The sequence below is a fragment of the Ahaetulla prasina genome, chromosome 3, assembly GCF_028640845.1.
Source record: "Ahaetulla prasina isolate Xishuangbanna chromosome 3, ASM2864084v1, whole genome shotgun sequence".
Lineage (NCBI taxonomy): Eukaryota > Metazoa > Chordata > Lepidosauria > Squamata > Colubridae > Ahaetulla > Ahaetulla prasina.
The window spans coordinates 101,739,181-101,766,944 of record NC_080541.1 but is presented as its reverse complement, the minus strand read 5'-3'; the positions used below and the strand labels follow the sequence as shown (position 1 = coordinate 101,766,944).

At 35.3% G+C, this 27,764-nt stretch overlaps 1 protein-coding gene across 1 annotated transcript; it reads left to right on the top strand.

Annotated features, from left to right (window-relative positions):
* The first annotated feature begins 1,134 nt into the window (after window positions 1-1,134).
* On the top strand, window positions 1,135-26,838 carry CLPTM1L (CLPTM1 like). Its single transcript, XM_058177569.1, has 18 exons — window positions 1,135-1,479; window positions 3,232-3,332; window positions 5,650-5,839; window positions 6,420-6,565; window positions 8,052-8,130; window positions 9,841-9,958; window positions 11,068-11,162; window positions 11,647-11,731; window positions 12,956-13,059; window positions 14,498-14,562; window position 14,663; window positions 15,777-15,827; window positions 19,983-20,065; window positions 20,953-20,987; window positions 21,973-22,028; window positions 22,130-22,174; window positions 23,018-23,133; window positions 25,401-26,838. The coding sequence occupies exons 1-18, from the start codon at window positions 1,297-1,299 to the stop codon at window positions 25,483-25,485; spliced, it is 1,638 nt and encodes a 545-aa protein (XP_058033552.1). The 5' UTR covers window positions 1,135-1,296; the 3' UTR covers window positions 25,486-26,838.
* The last annotated feature ends 926 nt before the right edge of the window (window positions 26,839-27,764 follow it).

Sequence of the window (27,764 nt, the reverse complement as noted above, 5' to 3'; positions counted from 1 at the left end):
GTCGATTTTACAAGTGGTGGAATATTTTATAACTTTCAGGCTGTCGTGTTTTGTTTTTTTTCTTTTAAATTATTCCAAGGATCCTTTCTGGCATGTAAAGCACGCACTCCAGAGTTGTCAAGTTAGGATCAGAGCGAGGCGAGAATGTCGACCTCCTGCGGGAATGCTCGAGTTGCCGGCTGACTTGCCGTAGCTTCTTTTCCAAAAACACCACACTACTAACCAGAGCATATAAAACATTTGCAAGACCAATTCTAGAATACAGCTCGCCAGTTTGGAACCCTCACCACATCTCTGACATCAATACAATTGAACGTGTCCAGAAATATTTTACAAGAAGAGTTCTCCATTCCTCTGAAAACAACAAAATACCTTATCCCACCAGACTTGAAATCCTAGGCTTAGAAAACTTGGAACTCCGTCGCCTTCGACAAGACCTAAGCTTAACTCACAGAATCATCTATTGTAATGTCCTTCCTGTTAAAGACTACTTCAGCTTTAATTGCAATAACTAATAGATTTAAACTTAATGTCAACCGCTTTAATCTAGATTGCAGAAAATATGACTTCTGTAACAGAATCATCAGTGCTTGGAATACTTTACCTGACTCTGTGGTCTCTTCCCATATATATATTTGTTTTCTGAGGTTTTCACGGGTGTTTGTATGTAGGTCTTTGGTTGTTCGGGTTTTCTCCTGTGTAAAATTGGAAATGTCTCCAAGCTCCCAGAAGCACGAAGCTGAAGCCTGAAGATGAGGAATGAGACTTCGTCGAAACGTTGCCAAGACATTCGTCGAAACGTTGCCAAGACATTTCCAATTTTACACGGAAGAAAACCCGAACAACCAAAGACCTACATATATATATATATATATATATGTATGTATGTGTGTATGTATGTGTATATATATATATATACACATACATATATTACATGTATACACATACATATATTACATGTATACATAAATACATATATTTACTATATAATATTTTTGTATGATACCTACATATATTGTTGTGACAAAATAAATAAATAAATAAAAAATAAAATAAATAAACGCTCGCCCGGGAAGCCATTGTCCTCTAAGAGACTACGCTTCCCAGCACTCTCCGCGCGGGCCGCTCCGTTTCCGTTATCGAAAGAAGGGAGCTCCGAAGAAGAGAAGCGGCTGGGGAGCTGATCGCGCTCGCCTCGGGCAACGGCCCCGGAGTTAGAGCGCTCGTTGTCGTGCGCTGCTCCCTGTGGTGGCTGGTCGATGCCGGTGGCGGCCGCGGCGCTGGTCTTAGGGGGCGATGCTGCCGAGGCGCAGCTCGCTAACGGGGCTGGCGGTGGGGCTCTTTGCCGTCTACGTGGCACACACCTGCTGGGTGATGTACGGCATCGTCCATACCCGGCCCTGCCTCACTGCCATCCACGAAGGCGAAAGCAACGACGGCTGCATCCGGCCTTACCTGGCGCGGCGGCCCAAGCTCCAGGTGAGCGCCCCCCTCCCCGCTTTTTCCTTCTCCCCACCTGAGTCCTAGGTGCAGGTGAGCGCTAATTGTTGGCAGCGATGCAGTGGCGCTTCCCGATTGGGGTGGGGCGGAGCAGCATAATCGCTGTCATTCTCTCTCCCCCCCCCCCCGCTTTCGGACTGAGATGCAGGTGAACTTTGACAGGTGAACTTTGACAGGCTGGATTATTTATTTATTTATTTATTTTTTGCTGTAGTTAACATGGAAGATCAGCGCTGCCACTGAAATTTCTAAAGCATAAGCCCCTTTCGTTGCAATTGGAAGGGCTCTGGCAGAGTATTTTGCAGATTATTTAACCCAGTGTCGTTTCCCCTGATCCCAGGAGGCATTAAGTAGGCAGATTATCTCATAGCGCAGTGTTAACGTCAGCACTTTGCCCAGATCCTTGTTCTGGGATGTACTGGTCTACAGCGTCCTACCACTCTAACCATGAAAATAGATTATTTTTATTTTTTCCTTACCCTCTTCTATGGGGAAGTTGTGCCTATATACTGCAGTCTACAATGTTGCCTTCTTTCCTTCCTTTTTCCAATTTGGCAGAGTACTATTTTTTTCTGTTTTGCCCAGTTCTGTCCACATATTATGTTGCTAGGATTTTTCTGACAACTGCTGCAAGGAGTAGAAGGATAAAAAATAACAGTAGTGCCTCTTTTATATAAAATTGTAGCTTTCAGGAGTATATGTAGTCCTCAATTTACAATACTTCATTCAGTGACTGTTCGAAGTTACAGAGGTACTCAGAAAGTGACTTATGACTGTTTTCACACTTATGACCGTTTTTCACACTTCTGACTGCTGCAGCCGCCGCCCCCCAAGTCACATGATCAATGTGGCAATTACCTCATGTTTATGACAGTTGTAGTATCCCAGGGTCAACTTTCTGACAAAGTCAATGAAGAAGCAGATTCACTTAGCAACCATGTTACTAACTTAACAACTGCAGTGATTCACTTAACTGTTGCAAGAAAAGTCATAAAATGGGGCAATAGTCACTTAACTGTCTCACTTAACAACCTTAATTTTGGACTTCATTGTGGTCATAAGTCGAGGACTTAGTGTTGTTCCCTGCTCTTTATTGGTCCCTTAATATGAACTACATATGTTCAATAAACAAAAAGGAGATGTACTATATTGGCATGTATTGGCATACTAAATATATTAGCTTCTAATCTATAGCAGCTGCTCCTTCTCTACCAAATCTGGAGGGAGCACCAAATTTTGGTAAGCACTAATCATGAACTGATTTTTCCCCCCCTCTCCATATTTTGTGCTTTGTTCTTTTCCCACCTTTTAGAAGAAGGATGGAGAGATATCTTTGATTTGAACAGACTGTACAACTTGCACCCTTCCAAGAAGATTGTTACAGGTGGAGCATATATTATGATTTACTTGTCAATCACCCTGTATCTGCAGTAGGAACATACAGAAAATTAGTTAAGTCCTTGCCAAACTACAGTGAATTGACTAATGGGTTCCTTTCATCTTTATGAGGCATACAAATTGACTCAAATGAGTAGGAAAAAGAAAGTTGCATGCATTTCTTAAATCTCATTTTTTTCAGTTTGACCAAACCATTTTTGAGGAAGGGAGAGAGAAGAGTGGTAGCACGTATGAGGAAACATGTCACCAAGATAAAAGAAAGAAGGATTAAGGCAGGAATCTTTAAGCAATCCAGCAAAACAGCAATTATTAATGGTCTTTCTTTTGTTTCAGCTAAGCGTTTATACAACTACACGCTCAAACATAGGCACTGAAAATAACATCGACCTGGTTTTGAACGTGGATAATTTTGATGTTGAAACTAAATTTGAAAGGTAATTTGAATGTATTTGTTCAGTTTTTTTCAAAAGACCTTTTGTACCCATCCCATACCAAATTTTAGTAAATTACATTTGATCCCTATTTTTATTAGTGACTGTATTAACATTTGTTTAAACCATTATAGAAATACCTATTACCCATTAGTCAGTATATTTTATGAAAAAAATCCAGGTCATGTATTTGTTTGAATGTTTTTCTTTTTATTACAAAACAACTTACAAGCTTCCAAGATATCAGACCAGTCTGACCTTTCAGTTTTAATCACATTTATGAGAAGTAAGCCTAATTGATGTTAATAGGGTTAATTGATTTTAATAGTGTGTTTAAAGTGTAATTCTAAGCTTATCTATATGTTTTTCTGGATTTACACATACTGTATTTTGCTTAAACTTTCCATAAACTTTCTATAATTTAATAACAAAGTTTATTTTTATTATTGCTAACTCCTACTTTGCTGTAATTCTGTATCACATGGGATGGATAGAATTTTTTTCACTACTGTTCCTTAGGCAAAAAACAAAATGAGAAGTAGTGCTTCTTATTCAGTGTAGACTTTGATAGAAATATCAGAAGCACATTGCTGTTGTCTCTTGCAAAAGTGAAAGTAGCTATTTTTTTTCATTACCGTATATTCTTTTCTCATTTATATGAAAACCGGTGTTTTTTTTTGTTAGGCCTGTAGAGACTTAAATAAAATGGAGATGACAGTAATAGCCCATGAACAGAGTGTTTACTGGACTGCAAAAAATGTAGATGTTGTAGGAAGAGAGTCATGTTAATCTATGGTGGCAAAAAGTAAAAAGGAGTCTAGTAGCACTTTTTCCAACTAACGCATCTTATTAGAAGGCATAAGCTTTTGGGAATTCCGCTCTGTTCATTAGAAGGCATGCAGTTGCTTCTGTATGAACTGTAAATGGTTTTGTGCTTTTATCAAATGTGGCACTTACAAATGTATGTCTTTTTTTAAAATCATTTTTAATCTCACTGTTATTGTACCTTGATGTACAATATTTTACATCAGTTATTGTACCTTGATGAAGGTATCTTTTCTTTTATGTACACTGAGAGCATATGCACCAAGACAAATTCCTTGTGTGGCCAATCACACTTGGCCAATAAAAAATTCTATTCTATTTTTTGTGAAAATAACTCAAGATGGCAAGCATATCTAATATTCCTTCCACCTTCTATTTTCCCCACAACAACAACAACCTGTAAAGTGAGATGGGCTAAGAGAGCGTGACTGGCCCCAAATCACCCATTTGAAATTCACCCAGTTGAAATTCTAGTGATTTCAAAATATTCCAATTCATTATGGTTTGTTGCACAGTCAGCCAGATATTTATTTATTTATTTATTTTGTCACACAGTATATATAAGCATAAGCATGAAATAATTATACAATATTTAGTTTGGATGTGGCACTTTTATCCACTTATTGCGTCCTTCCCAAGGACCTGGAATAGTCAGATGTTGTTGTTTGATGGTGTTAAAGGCATTGTCGCAGGATGTGAACTGTTCCAAGTAAAGCTGCCTTTTACAAACTGACTGTGAGTTAGTCAATGCCAATGATGTTCAAATTGTTTTGGGATTGCACCCAATGCACCTATTATTACTAGTACTATCTTTCCTTCTTTTGCCACAGTCATTCCACTTCTATTTGCAGGACTTAGTATTTTGTGATTTTCTCCAGTTCTTTCTCTTTTATTCTGCTGTCTCTGGGTACTGCCACATCCACTATCCAAACTTTTTGTGTTTCTGATATGGTGTTTCCCCAAAAATAAAGCCCTGTCTTATATTTTTTTGAACCCTGAAATAAACGGTTGGGTTTATTTTCAGGGAGGTCTTATTGTGGAGCAAGATGGGCTCCTCTTGCCGTCTTACCTGATTTCCAGCTCTGCATTTAAATATTTTCGGGGAGGGCTTATTTTCGGGGGGAGGCTTATTTTAGCGCATGCGGTCAAAAGCCCGATTGGGCTTATTATCAGGGAATGTCTTATTTTCGGGAAAACAAGGTAGATAATTAAATCTGTGACTTTACGTGACATTACTATTATTATTTATTAAATTTATTTGCTGCCCAGCTCCCACTGATGCTTAATTAAAATCTAAACTGAATTATGATAGTTATTTTACCATCATCTGTAAAATATTAAGTCCTAATTATGAAAGGTTTCAGATAATGAAGAAAAGTCTATTGGTGACAGTTAAAATGCTAATAATTCACTTTTGGAATTAAACAGATATGTATTTACCCTATATCTATGAACAAGTGTAAGCATTTTTATAAATTATATTTTATCTTTTTAGAACAGTTAATGTTTCTGTACCAAAGAAAACAAGAAATAATGGGACATTATATGCCTACATATTTCTTCATCATGCTGGAATTCTGCCGTGGCATGATGGCAAGCAAGTGCATATAGTAAGTCCTCTCACTACGTACATGATACCTAGACCAGAAGAAATCAATCTTCTTACAGGAGAACATATCACCCAGGTGAGATTATTTTCCCTGTTGGGATGGGGGTGGGGGTACTTTCTGAAATCTAAAGAACCAAACAATGAAATAAAATGATGTTCATAGGAATTTGGGTGTTGTTTTTTAATTAAAAAGCTGCAAATGGCCTTGTTTAGATCATGAACTGTTCAAAACAGGACAGAGATATTTGCTTTTCTGTGAAATACCACAGTGATTTCTATCATTTCTATATTCAATTTAGAAAATACATGCTTTCTTTGATAGCAACAAAATATATTCAAATGAAGTTAATTCTTACTTGCATCTGTCCTGAACCTGCCAATTCAATATCCAATTTATTTTGATTCTTTAAAAATGTATTTTGAGCTTCTGTTTCTCTCTTTGTAGAAGTTTGTAAAGAGATTCCTCTGTTACTGTGATTTTGAATTTTCCCTCAAATGTAATATTTGTCTAGAGGGAGGGTGCAAGGAGATGGTTAGTGATAAGTGATTTTAGTGCTTAAGTAATAACTAAAATGATAGTTTTATTCTGTTGTTGCAAGTATGTATATTTGCGAAGCCATACTAAATCTTGTTTACATTTTTTCTTAATTAAATAGCAAATTGAAACAGAAAAAAAGCAGAACTATGCCCTAGATGAGCCCGTGTCACACTGGAGGTCTAGGTTGACCTTAAATGTTATGGTGGAAGACTTTGTCTTTGATGGATCCTCTCTCCCAGCAGATGTACACAGATATATGAAAATGTAAGCTAATAATTGATTTTGCTTCTAGTAAATTCCATATACTAGTCTTTACTATCTACAATACTAGTTTTACTACTGCAAGAATAGTCTTTACTATCATGGCTTCCAACAGAATCAACTAATATTTTGCCATTGAGAGCCATATTTTTGTTTCTCCAGACTCCAAGATCCTGCTTCACTGTAACCTGTGTGCAAAGTAGCAATCAAAAGAAAATAGTGCAGCCTTCCTAACTTGGACAGTCTCCAGATATGTGAACCCAGAAGATGCCAAAGTTGGAAAATGCTGCTATTGCAACACATTTTTCATTTTCAGATTACTTTTAACAAATGATTTAGTCTTTGAAAGCAATTGTATTGTATTTGGGGGCTTTGAAGCTAACCCAAACTATTGCTGTCTAGCATAGTAGTAAGATAATTATTGTATATTATTGATTCAGTCATAAAGATTGATATTCAAACCTTTGATTAGTTATTAAGCTTTCCAGATTTCAAACAACCTTCACCATGACATATTTCTTCCTCTAAATTACTTCAGATGTTGGTTATTTTAAAAAAAAAGAATAGTCACTTATATATTGCCTTGAGCAACTTGAAAGAAATTGGGAGAGGTATAAAAATTGATTGTATCACTTAATGTAAACGGAGAGTTTATTCCATACTAAACTATGTGAAGCTTCTATTATTTGCTTGCAAGAAGATATGTTTAACAAGGAAATCTCTTAAGAAAACAGCTGTCTCTCAGTCCTCATTGTCACATTCATAACTGGTTTTTGCTTCTAGTATCAGAAGCTTATCTGACTGTTGTTTTGGTTGGAGGGTTCAATGACATTTACCTATTTGGCAGTTCTGAGATATAAATTTAGGGTGTATAGGAGGTACCTACATTCCATATATACTGATCCAGATAGAAAATTCCTTTTTTGGTCCAAAACCAAAAAACTATGTACAGGTGGTCCCCATTAACCACATTGGGACCGACAACTTTCTCATAAAATGAAAAAGCACATCACCACACCCAACTTTTGAAGGCAACTCACCATTAAGCAAATCAAACAGTTCAATAAGACATCACATGCCCACAACTTGTGACTTCCTGCTGACTTCCCCATTGACTTTGGTTATCAGAAACCAGCTGTGAAGGTTGCAAATGGCAATCACTTGGCTGCCAAACACTGTGCCTTTGTAAATGTCCTGTTTGCCAAGAGCTCGAATCATAATCACATGATTGCAAGGATGCTGTGACAGCTGCATCTTCAGGGACAAGTTGTCTATCTGCTTACTCAGCACTATTGTAACTCTGAACCTGAACAATTGGTCAGTATGTGAGGGCTATCTGTATATGTTCAATCTAAGATTTGTCTTGTAAAATATAAAATATATTAGGACACATGTTTCTGAAAGACACATGTTGTAAAATTATTTATTTGGGATGAAAATTTTTGGGTAAAAACTGATGCATTAATAATAAATATTTTTTTAAATGCAGGATACAATTGGGCAAGACAGTGCATTATCTTCCAATATTATTTATTGATCAGCTGAGTAACAGAGTAAAAGATTTAATGGTAAGTAACAATTGTGTTTTCTTTTTAATTAAATAGACTGCTTTTCTCTTTATTGAGAATTTTATAGAAAGTAAATGACAAATCTAAAAAGGAGTGCAAGGAAAGAAAATAAAAGTTACAAAAAAACTTCTGAAAAATCCATCATCTCCCCTCCTTTTTATCTCCTCCAGAGATCCCTTCAGCTGATGTTTAATTATCATATTTTGCAATAATTAAATCCATAAATCATTTATTTTTTTTCTTTTAACAAAAAATCAATAAAACGGTCCCATTTAAAAAAACAACAACACCTGTTTTCTCCCTGATCTAACAGGGAGAGTTCTGCCATTTCTGCTAATTCTGAGAGGTTTACTATCCCTTCTTCCAAGAATTTCAATTCTCTTTCATTTTGTCTATATAACAATCTTGCTGCTGTTATATACAAAATTATTTTTTTAAGAATCTCTACTAATTTAGTATCCATAAGCCCCAATAATAGTCTGCTTCTCACACTGAATATATATCCTACAAAGTTAGTGAAAATATTTTAGAGTTAATGATGTTTCTTTTGTACAGCAGAATATGTATAAGAGAAATTTTATAAGAAACTTATAAAATATGAGCTTAACTTAAGTGTGCTACTACCATATCATAACTAGTCCAAATGTTAAGTGAAAACTCTACACCACCATACAACGGTAATATGATTTGTTCTAATTTTCTCTAGCATTTTATATAGGAAAGCTAACCACTATTGGTACCTTATTGCCTTTAGAATTTGAGTTGACAAGTACCACAAAACTGGTATGCGAATGAAAATATTTCTTTGCGGTCCCAGACCAATAAACCTTTGGCATTGAATTCCATAATGTATTTATGCACCTTGTGTCAAAACTTTGATTAGTCTTGGCTCAGGCAGTCATTTATATGAGAGGGAGGTAAAAAAGAATATCCCTATATTAATTTCATGGTCTCTTACTCTCAGTAGCTGCCCTTTTTCTAAGGGAAAAAGTTCAAAACATACATTTTCTTCATGGAAAAGTAGTTTCAATGATGTGCTTATTTTTAAATACTTATATAGTGCAAGTTAAAATAACAAATGTATAAATTTAAAACATTACTTTAGCAAATCGTGAATTAGAGTTCTTCTCTATTACCCGCCTCCCCCGAACCCCAAGATCTGTCCAGCCCTGGTTATGCTGTCCTTCAAAAGAACATCCCCAAACCTATCTCTCTTCTAAGACACTGGGCAAGGGCTTATATGTATGAGCTTATTATTGAATCTTTCAATAATAGGCACATTCTTACTTTTTTGTGGATTTTTTTCCCCAATGGCATGGCCATATGTGTGGGTTATTTTAAATTGTTTTAATTCCTGTAAGCTATACATGGGTTGGCAGCTGAAGGAATGGATGCATGGATGGATGGAAGAGTTTTTACAAAATACACTGAAATGCTCTTTATATTTAATTGTTCTTATTCTTTGGTGAAGTTTAAATAATTTAAATAACATTTCTACCAGAAATGATACAATAATTATTTGCAAAATAACACATAGGCAATACTGATTTCATAAATATTGTGTAGGAACATTTCTGAATAGTATTGTTTTTCTTTTGAACATTTTGAAAAAAATGTATAATTAAAACTTAGCCATTTTTATTAACTGTTAATACTGGTAAGTATTTCAGTAATATCCAATTTATTGTGAAATATTTTAACTTAATGCAGATTATAAACCGTTCAACAACAGAACTTCCACTTACAGTGTCATATGATAAAATATCATTGGGAAAACTGCGGTTTTGGATTCATATGCAAGATGCTGTTTACTCTCTACAGCAATTTGGTAAGCCTCTGTTTCTGGATTATTCATGGAAGTACAGTGGACTCTTCGATAGACTGGTTTTGATTGGGAATTCCACATGATTTTTTTAAAAATTGAATTCTTACAGGTAGTTCTCAGGTTATATCCATTCATTCAGTAACTATTCAAAGTTAAGATGGTGCTGAAAAAATAGACATACATCCATTCCCTGACGTCCCAATCATCACAGCACCTCTGCAGTTATGTGATCATGATCCAGGCACTTAGGTGCCCAGCTGGCAATTACAATATCACTATTTGCAACCTTCCCTGCTGGCTTCTCACAAGCCAAGTCAGTAGGGAAGCTGGCAGGGAAAATTGCAAGTTGCTCCAGTAAGTCATTTCTACCTGCAGCACCATCCCCATGCATTGTCTTTACCCTTCCAGGCCTCCTTTAACTTGTACATAACATGTGATGGGCCTCCCAAACCCTCCACCAAGCTCCCTTGACTTGCGTACAGTCTGCACCGGGTGTCCCAAGACCTCTCTGACTCACCTGCAGCCTGTGCCAGCCTCCCCAAATCCACTTTGGCACCCCTCTATCCTCCCATGATACATACACTCTCCTTACTTGGGGCTCCTGCTGCTTCCCATTTAATGATCCATGTATGTTGGGGTTACACCAACCAGGATTGTCTGGATTGCCATTATTAGGCAATGCAGTCATATGTCATTGTGCTTTACCACCATTTTGCATAACAACAGCAATCCCAGTCCCAGTTGCTGTTGTAACCTGAAGACTACTGGTATTTTGGATTTATGATTTATGCTTTATGATTCAATATTATGAAAATTAATTGGAAGCCAAGAAGCTCTATAAAGTGTCCCAGATTTTTCACCTGTTTACGTGCAGTGAGGCTATTCCTGGTTTGGACGTCAATCTGCACATGGGAAAGGCATAAATAAATGCTGTTGAAGCTTTATTTTTTGCCTAAAACTGTATGTTAACGTACTCCCTGTGCTTAATAAAGATTTGCAAGAATTATTTCAATATTTACAAAATAATATTTAAAGTTTTAAATTTAACTTAAATTTCTAAGAACATCTGTTTCATCTTAATGATCAGATATGTATTCTGTTTATTCTTCTAGGTTTTTCAGAAAAAGATGCTGATGAAGTAAAAGGAATATTTGTGGATACAAACCTTTATTTTCTTGCTTTGACATTTTTCGTTGCAGCTTTCCATGTAAGCAAATCATATGTTTTAGACAATAATAACAATATTGATATGCATCTAGGTAATATAAAATTCTATTTCTGTATAACAAGATACCGCTTCATATATATACCGCTTCATGTATAACAATATTCATATATTTAAAATAGCTCTGGTCTGATTCAAGAACATGTTTCATGCTATATAGTTTAATGAACAGCTAGAGTATTGAATTTGGATGTAAAGGACTCAGGTTGAATACTCTTTTCCCCCCTTATATTATGGTAAAAGAAAAAATATAAAAGGTAGCATTGAGAGTTGGGTAACTCTATGGGACACGGTAAACAGAAACTGTTTTCCTTCTTTCAGCATCCTGAAATATAGTCAACTATATCTGAGCAGGTGTAAAACTGTAGTAAGATGCAAGGCTGTGCCAGCTCTAAAAGTGTTGCCCTAATAGTTTTTTAAAATAGTAATAACTGTGTTAATGGTATGGTGATATTTTCACTTTCAGCTTCTCTTTGATTTTCTTGCATTCAAAAATGACATCAGCTTCTGGAAGAAAAAGAAGAGTATGATTGGCATGTCTACAAAAGCAGGTACATAACATATTTACCTACATGTTAACTTGCTATTTTCCAGTGTTAGTAACGCACACAGCCATTTACTCCAAGAAAGTATAACTATCAAAATTTTAAACAAAATTTTAAATGGTTGTTGTAAAATCAGGGCCCCATATGAAGGATTATAGCAATGTTTAGATAACATTCCACTAATCCTATTAATTAAAACTTGTTAAAAGAATATTGTCTAAATTTGATTTTTCTAGTACTTCCAGATATCACTGAAGAGGCTTCAGAGACTAGAATGTTCTAAAATAGCAGGGGCCCCACAGAAAATATGCTGTGATCCTGATCTGCTTTCTTTGTGCTGTCTCAGAGAATATACTGAAAGATTATTGTGAAAAGTCCCTCTCCATTGTTTTATTCCCCATAAGACTTATTTCACAGGTGTAGGCTTTCATTCAATATTATACATGCTTATTGAAAGCAGAATTTTACACTGCTTCTAAAATTATAATACACTTCACTGAGGGAATGGCAAATCCTGTTCATTAGAATTGGTTTTTCATTGTTGTCATTCCTAAATGGTGGAAGATGAAAGATTCAGCACAAATTGCAAATTCTCAGGTAAACTATGAAATCCCGTCATTATTTATGTGGGAATCATTGGTTCATCTCTACAGCAATTCCCTCATTTTAGCTGTCCTCCCTGCTACTCGTCCCTGCAGCACTGCTTTGTGTTGCTTCTAGGAAGGGAAAAATTTGCTACAGGAATACATCTCTAGGTTAGCCAACATGTCTAAAATAAGAAATACAATGGGCAAAAAAAAATGCAGTTGAATTACAAGTTTTTGCCTTAAGATGTGGTCCAAATTTTAATATTCTGTTCAGTACTTATTATTATTCTAGTTTAAAGAATGCTATACACTGAATACTGTTAGTTCTATGTGGATATGTAGAACTATAATTATTCAAACTTTTAGGTTTGATTGTGCTAACCAAAATATGTTTTAGTTTTGCATGTTGTTTAAAGCTAGCCATTACTGTTTGCAAACTAGTTTAGTATGTTGTACAATGTGGTTATATTTTATTTAGAGAACCATAGTTTAACAAAATGGTTTGTATCTGTGATTCCAATTTAAGTTATTTTTCAAAATAAGTAGATTTTTTTTCAAATGTATCCAGATTTTTTTTCCAAATTGTGCAATGTAGTTTTTTTTTTAAATCCACAGCGCACTAATATGAATTCTTTTCATGCAGTGCTCTGGAGATGTTTCAGCACTGTGATCATATTTCTTTTTCTGTTGGATGAACAAACAAGCTTATTGGTACTGATTCCAGCTGGTATTGGAGCAGTGATTGAGGTGAGCTGTTATTTATCTCTACATGTGATACGTACAGTATAAGCACAGGCAGATGAGTTCTCAAAGCAGCTTAGTAAGAATGCAAGGATTTAAACTGTCATGATTGAATTTATTTTAATAGGTCAGAACCAGCTTAGTTGCAAGTGATTTGTATTCTAAATTGATTCATAAATTGAACTGATGATGGAAATCAGTTGAACAATATGTCAATTATTCCGTCCTGAGATTTGAAAAAAAATTGGCTAAGATCAGTTACTTGATTTGTTTGATGGGGTGCATGACTTCTATTTGCATGTTTATCCCTATTTGGTATAGTATGTGCTTTCATTTCTGCTCTTCTGCATAATTCAGAAAAAGGAAGAGCAACGCAGGAGCAAAGAGGTCCCATTTTTTCACTATTAGGATTTCCAACATCCATTACTCACAAACTGTTAGTAGTACTGTAGAACCTCTGGTTACGACCACAGTTCGTTCCATAACTTTGGTCGCAAACCGATTTGGTCGTAACCCAAAAAATCATGACCCATTTTGGAAATTTGGCACATATAAAAAAAATGCCGCGGAAGGGGTAATCACCCACCAAAAAAAAAGTGCATTTTTTGGTCAGAACCCAATTTGGTCATGGTCAGAAGCATTTATGACCAGAAGTTCTACTGCATCTTCACTTTCGTAAGAGCATTTTTAAATTAAAGGTACCGGTACAATTGAGGTATATTCTTTGCTAGATTTTTTTTTCTGAGTCTTTAGCATTAGTTATCTAAAAGACTGATATATTTGATATATTTTGCCCCTTCTCTTGAGGCTTGCCTACTTATATGAACCTTAGAGCTATATATAGAGTGTGTGTGTTTGTGAGTGTGTATACACACACACTATAAATATATACTATATTAGCTATACTTTGGACTCACAAAGGTAACTGCAGCTACATGTTCTGTCCATATAATAACTTTATTGCACAGTAGATCTCATATAAGAAAAAAAAGTGTGGAATAGCTTTATAAGAATCATTTGAGAAATTAAGATTGCTATCTTCATGGTTTGAACATAAGACCAAAAGAAAATATTTATTTCAGCATGTGTTAGTTAAGTATAATTGAGTTGATAGGTAAAGTTTTTGCTTTTGGGGTGAGTGAAGTCCTAAACAATACTGTAGTACTCCTGCTAAAAGTTGAACATCATACATTCCATTTTATTGCAGAACCACATATATAGAAACAGAGCTGAGTATATCACTTCTCTGTTATGCAGTCATTGTTAAACAATTAGGACAACTCATGTTCTTTCCAAATGGTAGCTAAGAAATATTAGAATTAAATGCCATTGCCACGGAATTCAGGTCTAGTTATAATTAAATATCATGATCAGGTTATACAATGAGACAAATAAATTTGTAATGCAGTACATTAAAATATTAAACTCATATTTTATCCTCTAGCTTTGGAAAGTGAAGAAAGCATTGAAAATGACAATTGAATGGAATGGTCTGATAGATATACTCGAGTATAAGCCGATATACTCGAGTATAAGCCGATCCGAGAGAGCCGAGGTCCCCAATTTTACCCCAAAACTGGGGTAAACTGGGACCCGAGTATAAGCCGAGGGTGGAAATGAGGCACCCACCGGTTGGGGAAACCTCCTCCTCAGCTGAGAAGGCTGGCTCCCCGCCCGCCTCTCACTGCACCGCAGGGCTTCCGTCCGTAAAATGTGAAAAAGAAAAAACTCGAGATAAGCCGATATACTCGAGTATAAGCCGAGGGCTTAAAAAAACACTGAGTATAAGTCAGAGAGACCCGAGTATAAGCCGAGGGGACGTTTTTCAGCACAAAAAACGTGCTGAAAAACTCGGCTTATACTCGAGTATATACGGTATTTCATTTTTTAAATGTCATGTGACTTACTCAAACTGTTCACAATTTTGGATTTTCATCTGGTCAGGCTGTAAAGTGTTAGGCTAATATATATTTATATATTTTTAAAAATTGTCTCTCTTCAGAATGGAAGGGGTTGCATATGGTAGTGTGTTTAATCTGTACAAAGTGAGATCTGTAATTAGACCACCTAGCATTTTGGAATTAAGTCTTTTTATTTATTTATTTATTTATTTTATTTTGTCACAGCAGTATATACAAGCATCAACATAAAATAACTACATATCATATAAGCATATATATGAGCAAAAGTATGCAATAACTATATTAATTTGATATAATGAAAGGAAACAATAGGACAGGAACGGTAGGCACTTTTGTGCTCTTATGAACGTCCCTTACACTGATTGCCCAGCTAAAGTCTTAATGAACCTCAAATTGACACACTATTATGGAGATTGCAGGCAAATACACAAAGTCTCCTGTACAATAATGATATACTGTAGGTTTCTGCTCAAATATACAGACTGAGTTAGTAATCCATGTATTATTATACTAACCCTTGTATCACCCAGACGTCTGGCTCTCACAAACCCAATGATAAGAAATCTTAATTATCTTTCTGGTCAAGAACTAATAATATATCTTCTGCAAGACCTAACTTACATAACCACTGTAAAGATTGCCCAATTTCCAGCACTAGTTTCGGCTTGTAGAAGCTGGATAGATTTTTAACTATTTTAGGTTTGTTTATTTTTTTCCCCTGTATTTTAAATTTTATATTTGGGTTTTATTGATCTCATAAATAATATGATTTATACTGATTAATTCTTATATTTTGCATAGTTTGGGGCATTTACTGAGTCTGAGAAGAAAACTGAGGAATATGATACTCAGGTAAAATAACCCTGTTTAGTATTATTTTTAGTTTACTGATTTGTGAAATTTTTATGCCAATTCCTATACTGAGTTGACTGCAGAATCAAACTGGGAAGCAGTAAAGCATGCTTTCTTACTATACAGGTAGTCCTTGACTTACGACCACAATTGAGCCCAACATTTCTTTGCAAAGCAAGATAGTTTTTAAGTGAGTCTTGCCCCATTTTACAGTCTATCTTGCTATAGTTGTTAAATGAATCACTGCAGTTGTTACTTTAGTAACACGGTTGTTAAGTGAATTTGGACTATCCCCATTGACTAGGCTTATCAGAAGGTCACAGTAGGTGATCACATGATCCCCTGACACCACAATAATCAAAAATACATGCCAATTGCCAAGCAACTGAATTTTGATCACATGACCATGGGGATGCTGCAACGGTTTTAAGTGTGAAAAATGATCGTGTCACTTTTTCAATGCCATTGTAACTTGAAGCAGTCACTAAACAGATGGTGGTAAGTTGAGGACTATCTGTAATGATGGCATCATCTCCTATTGCTCTTGAACATATGAATAGCCTAACAACTTAAATTGTGATCATAGAAGAGCTAGAGCAATTTCAGCAACTCTGAAATTGCTGTGTGGAAAAAATTCTGTGGTGGTTAAAAAATCAGTAGTGATATCTACAAAAAATAATTTACCTTTTCCAGACAAAATTCCAAGATCAGTTTTTTAATAATATGAATTCCTGTTGAAAAGTATCTTTTTTTAAATTTCTTTTTGTCATATACACAAAGAATTGTCATAGATAAAACAACATATTTTGAAGAATATATATATATATATATATGTAAAAAATATGCATCAACTATATCAATTTGATATAACGAAGGGAACAATAGGACAGGAACAGTAGGCACTTTTGTGCTCTTATGCAAGCCCCTTATAGCCCTCTTAGGAATGGGGTGATGTCAATAGTAGACAGTTTTTAGTTGAAGATTTTGGGATTTTGAGTAGAGAAGTCAGGTAATGAGTTCCAAGCATTAACAACTCTGTTACAGAAGTCATATTTTCTGCAATCAAGTTTGAAGCGGTTGACATTTAGCTTGAATCTATTTTTTGCTCTTGTAATATTGCGATTGAAGCTGAAGTAGTCTTTTATAGGAAGGATATTGCAATAGATGATTTTGTGTGTTAAATACAGGTCATGTCGAAGTCGACAAAGTTGTAAGTTTTCTAATCCCAGGATTTCAAGTCTGTTGGTATAAGGTATTTTGTTGTTTTCGGAGGAGTGAAGAACTCTTCTAGTAAAATATTTCTGGACTCTTTCTATTGTATTTATGTCAGAGATGTGGTATGGGTTCCAGACGGATGAACTGTATTCAAGAATAGGTCTGGCAAATGTTTTGTATGCTCTAGTTAGTAGTGTAGAGTTTTTAGAAAAGAAGCTGTGTAAAATTAGGTTTACAACTCTTAGGGCCTTTTTTGCTATGTAGTTGCAGTGGGCTTTGGCATTAAGGTCATTTGATATGAGAACTCCAAGATCTTTGACAGGGTGGGGGTCATCAGTTAGGTAATGTCCATCAAGTTTGTACTTGATGTTAGGGTTCTTTTTTCCAATATGTAAGACTGAGCATTTGCTGGTTGAGATTTGGAGTTGCCAAGTTTTAGACCAATCGGAAATTAAGTCAAGGTCTTCTTGAAGGGTAGAAGTATTATTAGTGGTATTAAATAGTTTGACACCGTCAGCAAAGAGAACACAATAACTTGAGATGAGGTCGCAGAGATCATTTATGTATAGTATGAAGAGTGTTGGTCCAAGAACACTACCTTGGGGAATGCCACTTTTGACAGGAACAGGATTAGATATAGCGTTGCCAATTTTGACCACTTCTTGTCTGTTTGACAGGAAGGCATTTATCCAATTGTGAAGAGGTCCCGAAATGCCGTAGGATTTTAGTTTGAGTAGTTGTTTATCATGTACTACTGAATCAAAAGCTTTGCAGAAGTCTATGTAGATTGCATCTGTTGCTTTTCCTTGATCAAGGTTGGTAGTCCATACGTTTTTGCAGTGGAGAAGTTGTAGGTTACAAGACAATTTTTTTCTGAAACCAAATTGTTTATTAGAGAGAAGGTTGTTTGTTTCGAGATGGAGTGTAATGGATTGGTTTATGATGGATTCCATTACTTTGCATGAGACACAACATAGAGAGATAGGTCTGTAATTTTCAACAATGCTTGGATCTCCTTTTTTGAAGATAGGGATGACTGTGGCTAGAGACCAGAGTTCTGGAAGGGAACTAGTTTTGAAGGCTTTATTAAAGATTATGCTTAGGGGTTCAGCTATATTAATTGAAAGTTTTTTTAAAAAGTATGCACATAGTCCATTTGTCCAATAGATAATGATGGTTTCAGGTTGCGAAGGGCTTTTTCAACATTATCTTCTGTGAAGTCTATGTGTGTTAGGTCGTTGTTATCTTCTGTGGAGTCTATATGTGTTGAGTCGTTGTTAATATTTTTGATATGATTGAGGAATGTTGGATATGAGCCATCACTGTTTACAAAGACTGAGCCGAAGAATGTGTTAAAGAGGTTTGCTTTAACTGTTTCGTCAGTACATTCTTTACCGTTAGATTCTTTTAGTGGTGGAATGGTTCTTGTTTCTTTAAGTTTATTGTTCACAAAATTATAAAAAGCACGACTGGAATTGGTGCGTAAAAGGTTTTCTTCTTGTTTAGTGTGGTAAGTGTTACATTCTGTTTTTATTTCGTTGCAAATATTTTTGTAGCGGTTTTTGAAGTTTGCTACATAACCTTTTTTGTTTTTTTTTCCAGAGGGATTTTTTTTTGGATTGCAGTTTTTTTATTGATATGGGAAATTTGCTTTTCCTTTTGATTTTGGTGATGATTTGTGGTACATATAGTTTGATGATTTTATTGATTTCAAGTAGGAATACTTTATAGTGGTCTTCTGTAGTGATACAGGTTGAGAATAGATTATGCCAGTCAAGAAATGAGAGATCATTGTTTATAAGGTCATAGTTGGCTTTTTTAAAATTGTAGTTTGGAGTACTATTGTTGAGACGATTTATGTGAGGGCGTATGTTTAAATAAAAGTCTATCATGCAGTGGTCGCTGTTGGAAAAGGGTTCTTTTACTTGTAGTCCATAAATTGAGTTTGCGTTATTAGAAAAGATGAGGTCGAGGCAGTTCTTGACTCTAGTATTGTTAGTTACTAGTTGTAGTACTATCTAGTATAGTAGTATACTAGATAGTATACTAGTATACTAGATAGTGCTATCTAGTATACTAGTATACTAGTACTATCTGTACTAACTCCTAAAGGAAGATTCAGATCTTAATGATTAATTGTCCAGAGGATCCAGTGTTAATATCTACACAAAGTGCCAGGCAGTTACAATCAAAATGTCAAATGAACCAATCAAAATGTCAAAAAAAAAAGGTTAAAAACTACTAATAACAATAGCTTTAGCAGTTTTTGGCTGGTTGCAGTTCTAGGTATAATTTGTACCTAATCATTTAAGTAACATTAGTTGAAAGTGATCATGTACATTAATTAGCCTGGACCTAAAGCAGGAGGACAAACATTTTTATAATCCTAGGATCACAGATGCCATTTCAGTGGCAGGCTAAGGGCTAAACTTTAAAAATTGTGGTTAAGACCAGCACAGAAACTAAATTTGATTCGTGTTATTTCTTTATAAAAATATATCTGCTTTAAAAATGATGGTCTTTTCCTTCCAATTTTGGTTCTGTGGACAGAACCTTTGATGCATTTAAATATTTAGTACTGCATAGAAATTTTATTTAAAAAAAAAATCTAAATAATGGTATTCTGCCTTCTTGGTCTTTTATATTGAAGTTTACAAAACTTCCATCTTATTATACTGACAAGGAGGCGCTGGCTGAAATGCTCAGATTTTATTCCAATGAGGTTTTTTTGTCCAGCTTTTACTTACTGATATATGTGAATTTGATGAAATTCATTGAATGTTGTTGGATCTTGGAATCCACAGGCGCATCAGCCTTTACCTCAGGATAGCAAGTTATTCTGTACAAGTGGTGTTATAATGATAAAAGTGGAATAATCCATGAGGCCATTTGGAAAAAGGATGAAAATATATATGTAGGGTTTTTTTCTCTCTCTCTCAGGCTATGAAATATTTGTCATATTTGCTATATCCATTGTGTATTGGCGGTGCAATTTATTCCTTGTTGAATATCAAGTACAAAAGGTAAGCGCTGTACATTATTTTAAAAATCTAAGGCATAATAAGATGATATGTTCTTTTTGATAGTGTAATTAAAAACTGCTGAAATATTCAAAAATGTGTATTTCCAACAGCTGTCCTCTTATAAATCATGCTTCTTTCTCAGAATTATATAGTATAATTATATCCACTGCCTTGTCTGATCAAAGCCTTCTAAATCTTTCTATAAAAATCGATAGCAAATCCTACAATTTCTCTTCTGAAGCTGCCAAATCAGAAAATAGTCGTTACAGGAATAAGCATGGATGAAATGCTAATAAGCATAAAGCCTGCTTGTGCAACATTTGACCAATACTTATTGCAACTTTTTAAGACTTTTCTGGTTTAAAGCCAAATTCAACCAGTCAACAGGAATTTTTTAAACTAATTACATCTGAGCAGCTAACCTTTGTAAATGTTAAAAAATATGAAGGGGCTTTTTTTTAAAGTTGAGATGCCTTCTTCTTTCTCAGATACCATCTATCATGAATGCAGATGACTGAGGCTGCCAATATATAAATATAAATATGAACATAAACAGTTCTATATTAATTTTAATTTGTTTTTCCTTTTTGTTCTCATTTGCTTTGATTTATCATTCTCTCTTTGTATTACTTATATAAATACTTTGGCTAAAGTGGTGGGAGGTTGTAATATATCCTACTTTTATATATTATAAATATTGTACTTGACTTTCAGTTCTATGCCCTATATGCAGTACATGTGTCTATGTGCATACATGACTTGATTTGCATGTGCTTTATATGAAGGCCACAGAAAAACTGGAGCGAGGAAAGATGTTTACGTGTTAATTGTTGTATTTTTTTAAACGATCAGTAAATGAAAATAATGCTCTTCTTTTTCTTCATAAGCTGGTATTCATGGTTAATTAATAGTTTCGTCAATGGTAAGTATAAGTTTTTACTGCTTTTCTTGAAATCTAGTTCTTTAAAAGTATTTTCAAAAGAAGTTGCTGAGGCATAGTATTTTTGGAAGTGGGTAGCTGTATGAACAGCTGGACTTGCTATCGTACATTGCTTCAGAGTATATTTAGGGGGAAAAAACCACAGCTATAATCCAGCTTGATTTAGATCAATTAGTATTAGGTCCTGGGATGGTCAAGTAGAATAGCAGCTGAGATAGCCCAATCTGAAAAAGGAAGTATCCACATATAGTATGTGTGCTAAAACACAAGCTGTTTTATTTATTTGCATTAACCGTCTACAAGTTAATATATCCTACTGATAATATGATCAAATGACAAGAGGTAAAGTAAAGTAAATCTGAAATCCTGCTCCTGTAATTTCAGTTTTAAATTTGCAACCGGTAGAATAAAGCAAACTTTCGTAGCCATATTTTTATGCTGATTTATTGTAAAATAAAGTCTATTTCAAATCAAGCTGAATTTCTGATATATACAGACACGTGCATGGATGATTCTCTCTCTCTCTCTCTCTCTCTCTCCCTCTCCCTCTCCCTCTCCCTCTCCCTCTCCCTCTCCCTCTCTCTCTCTCTCTCTCTCTTTCTCTCTCACACACACATTCACGATACACAGAAAGAATTTGTCATTTATTTTTTCTGGAATTTTCTGTTTCATTGATTTCCCATTCCAACCTAAAACCTTATTTCTTCAAGTATTAATGTAACTCATCTGTAATTAAAATTTTGTAGGATTCTTCTGCATTTCTACAAAAGAATATGAGCCAAACTTTTCAAATTTCTAGAATGAGCTAAGTATAAGGGAGGGTAAGAGCCTAAATTGAAATAAAAGCTCAATATTAAATTGCAATACACTTAGTGTATCCTGATGTTTAAAAGCGGTAATAAATAAAAATGGATATCTGTTTTTGTTCTATCATGCCAACAATGTGATTTTTTCCCCCCTCTAACAGGAGTGTATGCTTTTGGATTTCTATTTATGTTGCCACAACTTTTTGTAAATTATAAGGTAATTAACAATTGATCCCAATACTGTAACATGTTATTTAACCCAACTTTCATTTTTTTAAATAATATATTTTATGACCTTCTTGTTTTCTTTCTTCCCAGATGAAATCTGTTGCACATTTGCCATGGAAAGCATTCACATACAAAGTAAGTTAATTTTGCAACTTTAGATTTTTGCTGCTGAGCCATTAATTATTGAAAATCAAGCTACAGTTGGAATTTTATTTGCCAGTCTGTATTACCCAAAAAATATTCAGTGATTAGGCAATAACTCTGATAGTGTAGTTTGTATAGAGAACAATCAAGTCTTATATTCATTGTAAAACCCGTAACCTGATTTGAAACAAATATATGGAACATTTTTATTTCTCAGGTTCCCTAATAACAACTTTTAGATTTAAGACTCGTAGAAAGATCAGCTTAGAATATAATGAAAAGCTACAGCTGGAGAAGCCTTTGGCCTTATGCACAGGAATCTCAAGGTGGTGTTTACGTGACTTGTAAACACAGTGCATTAACCATGCATAATTAATAATGGCAATATTATTTAGCCCATCAGGTCAGTATAGGTCCAGTATAGACCTGCTTTGGAGTTGCCTTGGTAAAGTGGGGAGAAGGCACCAAGCCTCTGACTACCCACCTTACGACTTGCAAGTTGAATGAGTCTATTAACTGCTAGAGTCAGCTTGTTGAGTCATGAGGTGGGTAAGCCTGTCATACTAAGGATATTTTTAACAAGTTAGAAAATCATTTGGATGTTGCATATGGGTTTTGCTTGTTCTAGATTTAACCTACATTTTCATTATCGGAGAGAAGGATCCTCTTGTCTATAACCTTAAAATGACATTCTTTTTACCTTCACTTCAGCTATTGTGTTTAAATATTATGTCACCAAAAACAGTTGATTTGCTTGAAAATGTTGTTATTTTAAATAATGCATTATTTACATGCCATTAAACAAGCTGCGTCCTCTTGTCTATTACTTAACAGGCGTTCAACACATTCATTGATGATATTTTTGCATTTATTATTACAATGCCAACATCTCATCGGCTGGCTTGCTTTAGAGATGATGTGGTGTTCTTGGTGTACCTTTACCAAAGATGGTGTGTTTTTTTACTTTAAATTTCTTCTCATTAGTTAGATGGCTAGTTCGTCTGCCAGGAGAAAATATAGATATGTCTTGTATATCATGCATAGTTGAGAAAACATTGATTGTGTATTGTAGTTTCTTTCATCTCTTTCTCTCATTCTTTTTATTTTCATATCTGTTTTTCACAAGACCTTTTGATGCTATCAAATAATTACTCATTCAGAATGTTGCAATTTTCCCCGTTCATTATCACCATTCAGCAAAGTGTAACATATAGCTATCAACTTAGGAATTCCTACCCTGTTTCCCCTAAAATAAGACATCCCCTGATAATAAGGCCAATTGGGCTTTTGAGCGCATGCACTAAAATAAGCCTCCCCTGAAAATAAATCCTCCCCGAAAATATTTAAACACATGCACAGCTAGTCCCCGCGTGATCCTGGGATACTGCTCGGTCGGTAAGTGGCAGTCTGCCTGGCCAGAGGGGGGTGTCCACTGGGTGGGCACCAACCGGCCTCGGGCAAACAGCTGACGAGCAGCTGCGTTTCACTGCCGCAGCAGCACAACACAACAGCAATCATGAGCACCCCCAAAATAATAAGACCCCCAATAATAAGGCCTAGCCCTTATTTCGGGGTTCAAAAGAAAATTAGACCCTGTCTTATTTTCTGGGAAACACGGTAGCTAACATGTAGTTTTCTGAAATATATTTTTAGATTTTTTTATTCATAATAAACGCCTTCATTGCAATTTCTGTTTACATTGAATCAACTCCCCTTCAGGCACCATTATTTAAATATATTACATTGTTCTCTTCAGAGAATAATGTTAGAGACATAGCTTAACAATTTTTCTTTCACTTTATTCATTAATTCATGTTGTATGCCAAATCTTTTGTCTTGCATTCCAAGTCACCATCTACTATATACAGGGAATGTTGAATGGACCCATAAATATTGACTACCAGTACTTGGCATGACTTCAGTCATTCAAGGCTTTTACATTATCTCTTTGATAGGATAAAGAAAGACTAAGTTAAAGGTAATCCTTGAGTTACAATAGTTCACTTAGTGACCATTCAAAGTTACTTAATAACCCCAAGTATTTATGACAAAGTAATGAAATTACGAATGTTGCAGCAACACAGCAGTTGTTTATGCTTACAAACGAACACAGAGACATTCACTTTATCTCCCCCCCTCCCCACAACTGCTTCCCCCTCCCATCCTGCTGCATTGGACTTACTTATCTTTCAAAGATCTGTCTCCTCTATGCTGTGGTTTCTTTGCCTTTGAAGGAGGGGAGAGCAGAACGATTTCCCTTCCAGCGTCTAGTCGGCTTGCAAATGCTTTTCATGCCCAAAGTGAAAGGTTCTGGGGGTTGTGCTCTCGTGACTTCAGGCACCCATTTGCTTTTGCAGAGAATGGGTGCCTGAAGTCACACTAGACCATGCCCCCTATCAGCACAAAAAGCATTTGCAAGCCAATTGGATGCTGGAAGCAAAATCACATTGCTTCCAGTGTCCAATTGGCTTGCAAATGCTTTTTGCACTAAGAGTGGAAGGTTCTGGGGGCTGTGATCTCGCGTTATTTGGAGCACCCATCTGCTTTAGCAGAAAGTGTGCCTGAAGTCGCACACAATCACAGCTACCAGAACCTTTCACTCTTGATGTGAAAAGCATTTGTAAGCTGATCAGATGCTGGAAGGGAAATTGTCTGTTCTCCTCTCCCTCCAAGGCAAAGATACCACAACAGAGAGGAGACAGATCCTTGCAAGCTAAGTGAATCCAGCACGGCAGGTTGGGAGAGGGTAAGCATGAGGTATCTCAATGGGTTGAGGAGGCTCTGTTCCATCACTAGGACCCTCCATCGCCTTTCCCACCCTGAGATACCTCGTGCACTTAACCATGCATTCAATTAGCGAATGCATGGGCAAAAGCAGGGAGTGATCTTGTTGAAATTACATGATTCACTTCTACGAATCCTTGAGTTATGAATGTAATTGAGAGGCTCCATTACCTTCGTAACTCAAGGATTACCTGTACTATAATCATACTTGCTTCACATGCAATATTCTTTGCTTACAGTAGCAACATAGCACTGGTCATTTGCAGCATACTTTAGCTAGACCACAATGTGTTAACAAAGCACTTCTTTACTTCAAGACATATAAGTATACACGTCTTAGACATATTAGTATATATGCATTAACAATAGCAAAAAATAGACACTTGAAAAGACTTTGATTAAGAAAATGTCACAATTTCTTTTTAACCTTAAGGCTTTATCCTGTGGATAAGAGCAGAGTGAATGAATATGGAGAATCCTATGAAGAGAAGCTGAAAAGAAAACCCCACAAAGAATAATTTAAGATATTACGAAAAAATTCTTTGGATTGATGCTGGCTGCATATGCTGTTTGACTTTTAAAAAGAGATGAAGCAAAAGAGTATTCTTCAGAGCTTGGGACAGAATGTCATGGACATTGTATCATCTTCATTGCCAAAATATGATTACCTTTGGATTTTTAAAAAAAATATTATTTGGGGTTCAACAAGGCTGCCAATATTTCTGCCAGGTAGTTAACATTTTGAATTGCTTTGACAACTTTTGCATAAATATTTGTGTCCATTATGCTTAAATGTCTTGAACCCTCCAACAGCCGACATTAAGGATTGTGCATTTAAATTCAGCTCTTCGGCTTATGAACAAGAGGAAAGTACTGTGAATGATTATGAAGAGGTAATAAACTGACAAGGACCTGCCCTTCACTTTCAAACCTTTCTGTAAAAAGGTTTTGGACCAATCCTTGGCATGTTCCAGCCTTTTTATGATTTTAGGGAGGGTACATTCCTCATTCACTCTTTGGAATCATAAGGATTAAAAAGATTTGGTTGGCTAGATTGTGACCCTTATTTTGTACTGTATTTCCTGATGTGAGCATTTCATTTTTTTAAAGATGCCAGCTATGCTTCTTATATGAACCTAATTGTGGCAGCAACCATATGAAGACATGTACTCTCAATGGTATATTTCAAACCATTCTAAGCTGGTCCTGGATGCAAAGCATGTAACTTTAAAAAAATATTTAGCATAAGTCAACTAAGTACATGCAGCAAATAGTATTCTGTAGTTTGGGGGATGGATTTTTTTTGGTACACACACAGCAAAACACTTTTGTTCAATCCTTTAGTTGGAATTTCTTGATTCTACTAAACAGGATCTTTTTTCTAAGATGAAAAGTCATTGCATTTTCAGTCAAAAAAATGTTTTTAGAAGAATGTAAATACATAGGTGCATGACACACTATTGTGCCAATGATACTTCGGCAGGGAGACTGTAGACCTTTCTCATTCTATAACAATATAAACCATAATGAAGAGTGGTCTGAAGCAAAAGGCAGGCAGAAAATAAAGATCTCAAAGATTCATAAAGGAAAGATCAGTTCAAACTCTACTGGTAAGGAAATTGTAACTGCCCAATTGCCATGTTTTGTTTTGCTGCAGGGGCTTAAATATTTTATAATGAGCCTTTTTATAAATTGGGATGCTGTGTTTATTAAATAATGTTTATATTTCATGTGAAATATATTTTAAGCATGTTCAAAATGCAAGTTTAAAAAACCATTTAGATTGTGGCATGAACCTTACTAGCACTGCTGTGCTACATGTTCTTTTCAAGACCAATCCCCATTACCTCCCATAAAATTGTTACATCTAATCTATGGAATTGCCTTTTACTTCTCAAATACAGAACACTGGAAAACAATCATGAGAGTTCCTGTGGGGTCATGTGTCCCACGCTAAAAAATGGTGGGGGAGAGGAGATAGGGCTGCCATTCTGTGCCTAGCTGTGCATGCTTAAGGCCACTGACTTGAATGAGATTTGAGTATGCTTAATACTGTAGTGACTTTATTGCCAAAAGGTTTTGCTTTCAATAGTGCTGAATATGCATGTGTATTTTCCCCACTAGAGTTCCAGAAATCCGTTGGCACTTAATTCTCAAATATCAGGCTTCAGATTATTAGGATTATTTATTTAAAATGAGTTGATTTCCAATCCAAAGTAGTTATATTCAATCCCACTCAGATAATAGAGCAAATAAATAGTGGCTAATTATGGGACTAAAGTATCACTAATTTAGCCTGGATCCAACATTAATTGACAATTTTGGTCACTCCCAAGCTTTTATTTTACTTTTATTTATTTATATAGCAGAATTTAAATTATTAAATGGAAGAAATATTGTCATGATGTAACCATATGCATTTTTTTAAAGATTCCAAGTATAAAAAATATCTTGAGAGAATTATTAATATTGCAAATTTATTTGGCTAATGTTGGAAATTGCAAAATATAATTGCTTGGTTAAATGACTTGCAATGCAAATGCTATGTGATTTACATGAAAATAGTTTGTTTTAATTTTTAATTAGAAATGTAATTGGTAATATGAGAGAGATCTGGTTACCTTTTAATCCTGTCAGTTATGTTTGTTTCTGCCACACTGTAGATATATATATATATATAAACACATACATCCACACCATTTATGGTATTTCTCAATCGCAGATTCTGATTATATTGCTGAGAAGAATCAATTTAGTGGAAATTTCACACATTACCTTTGATTTGGAAATGCATTTC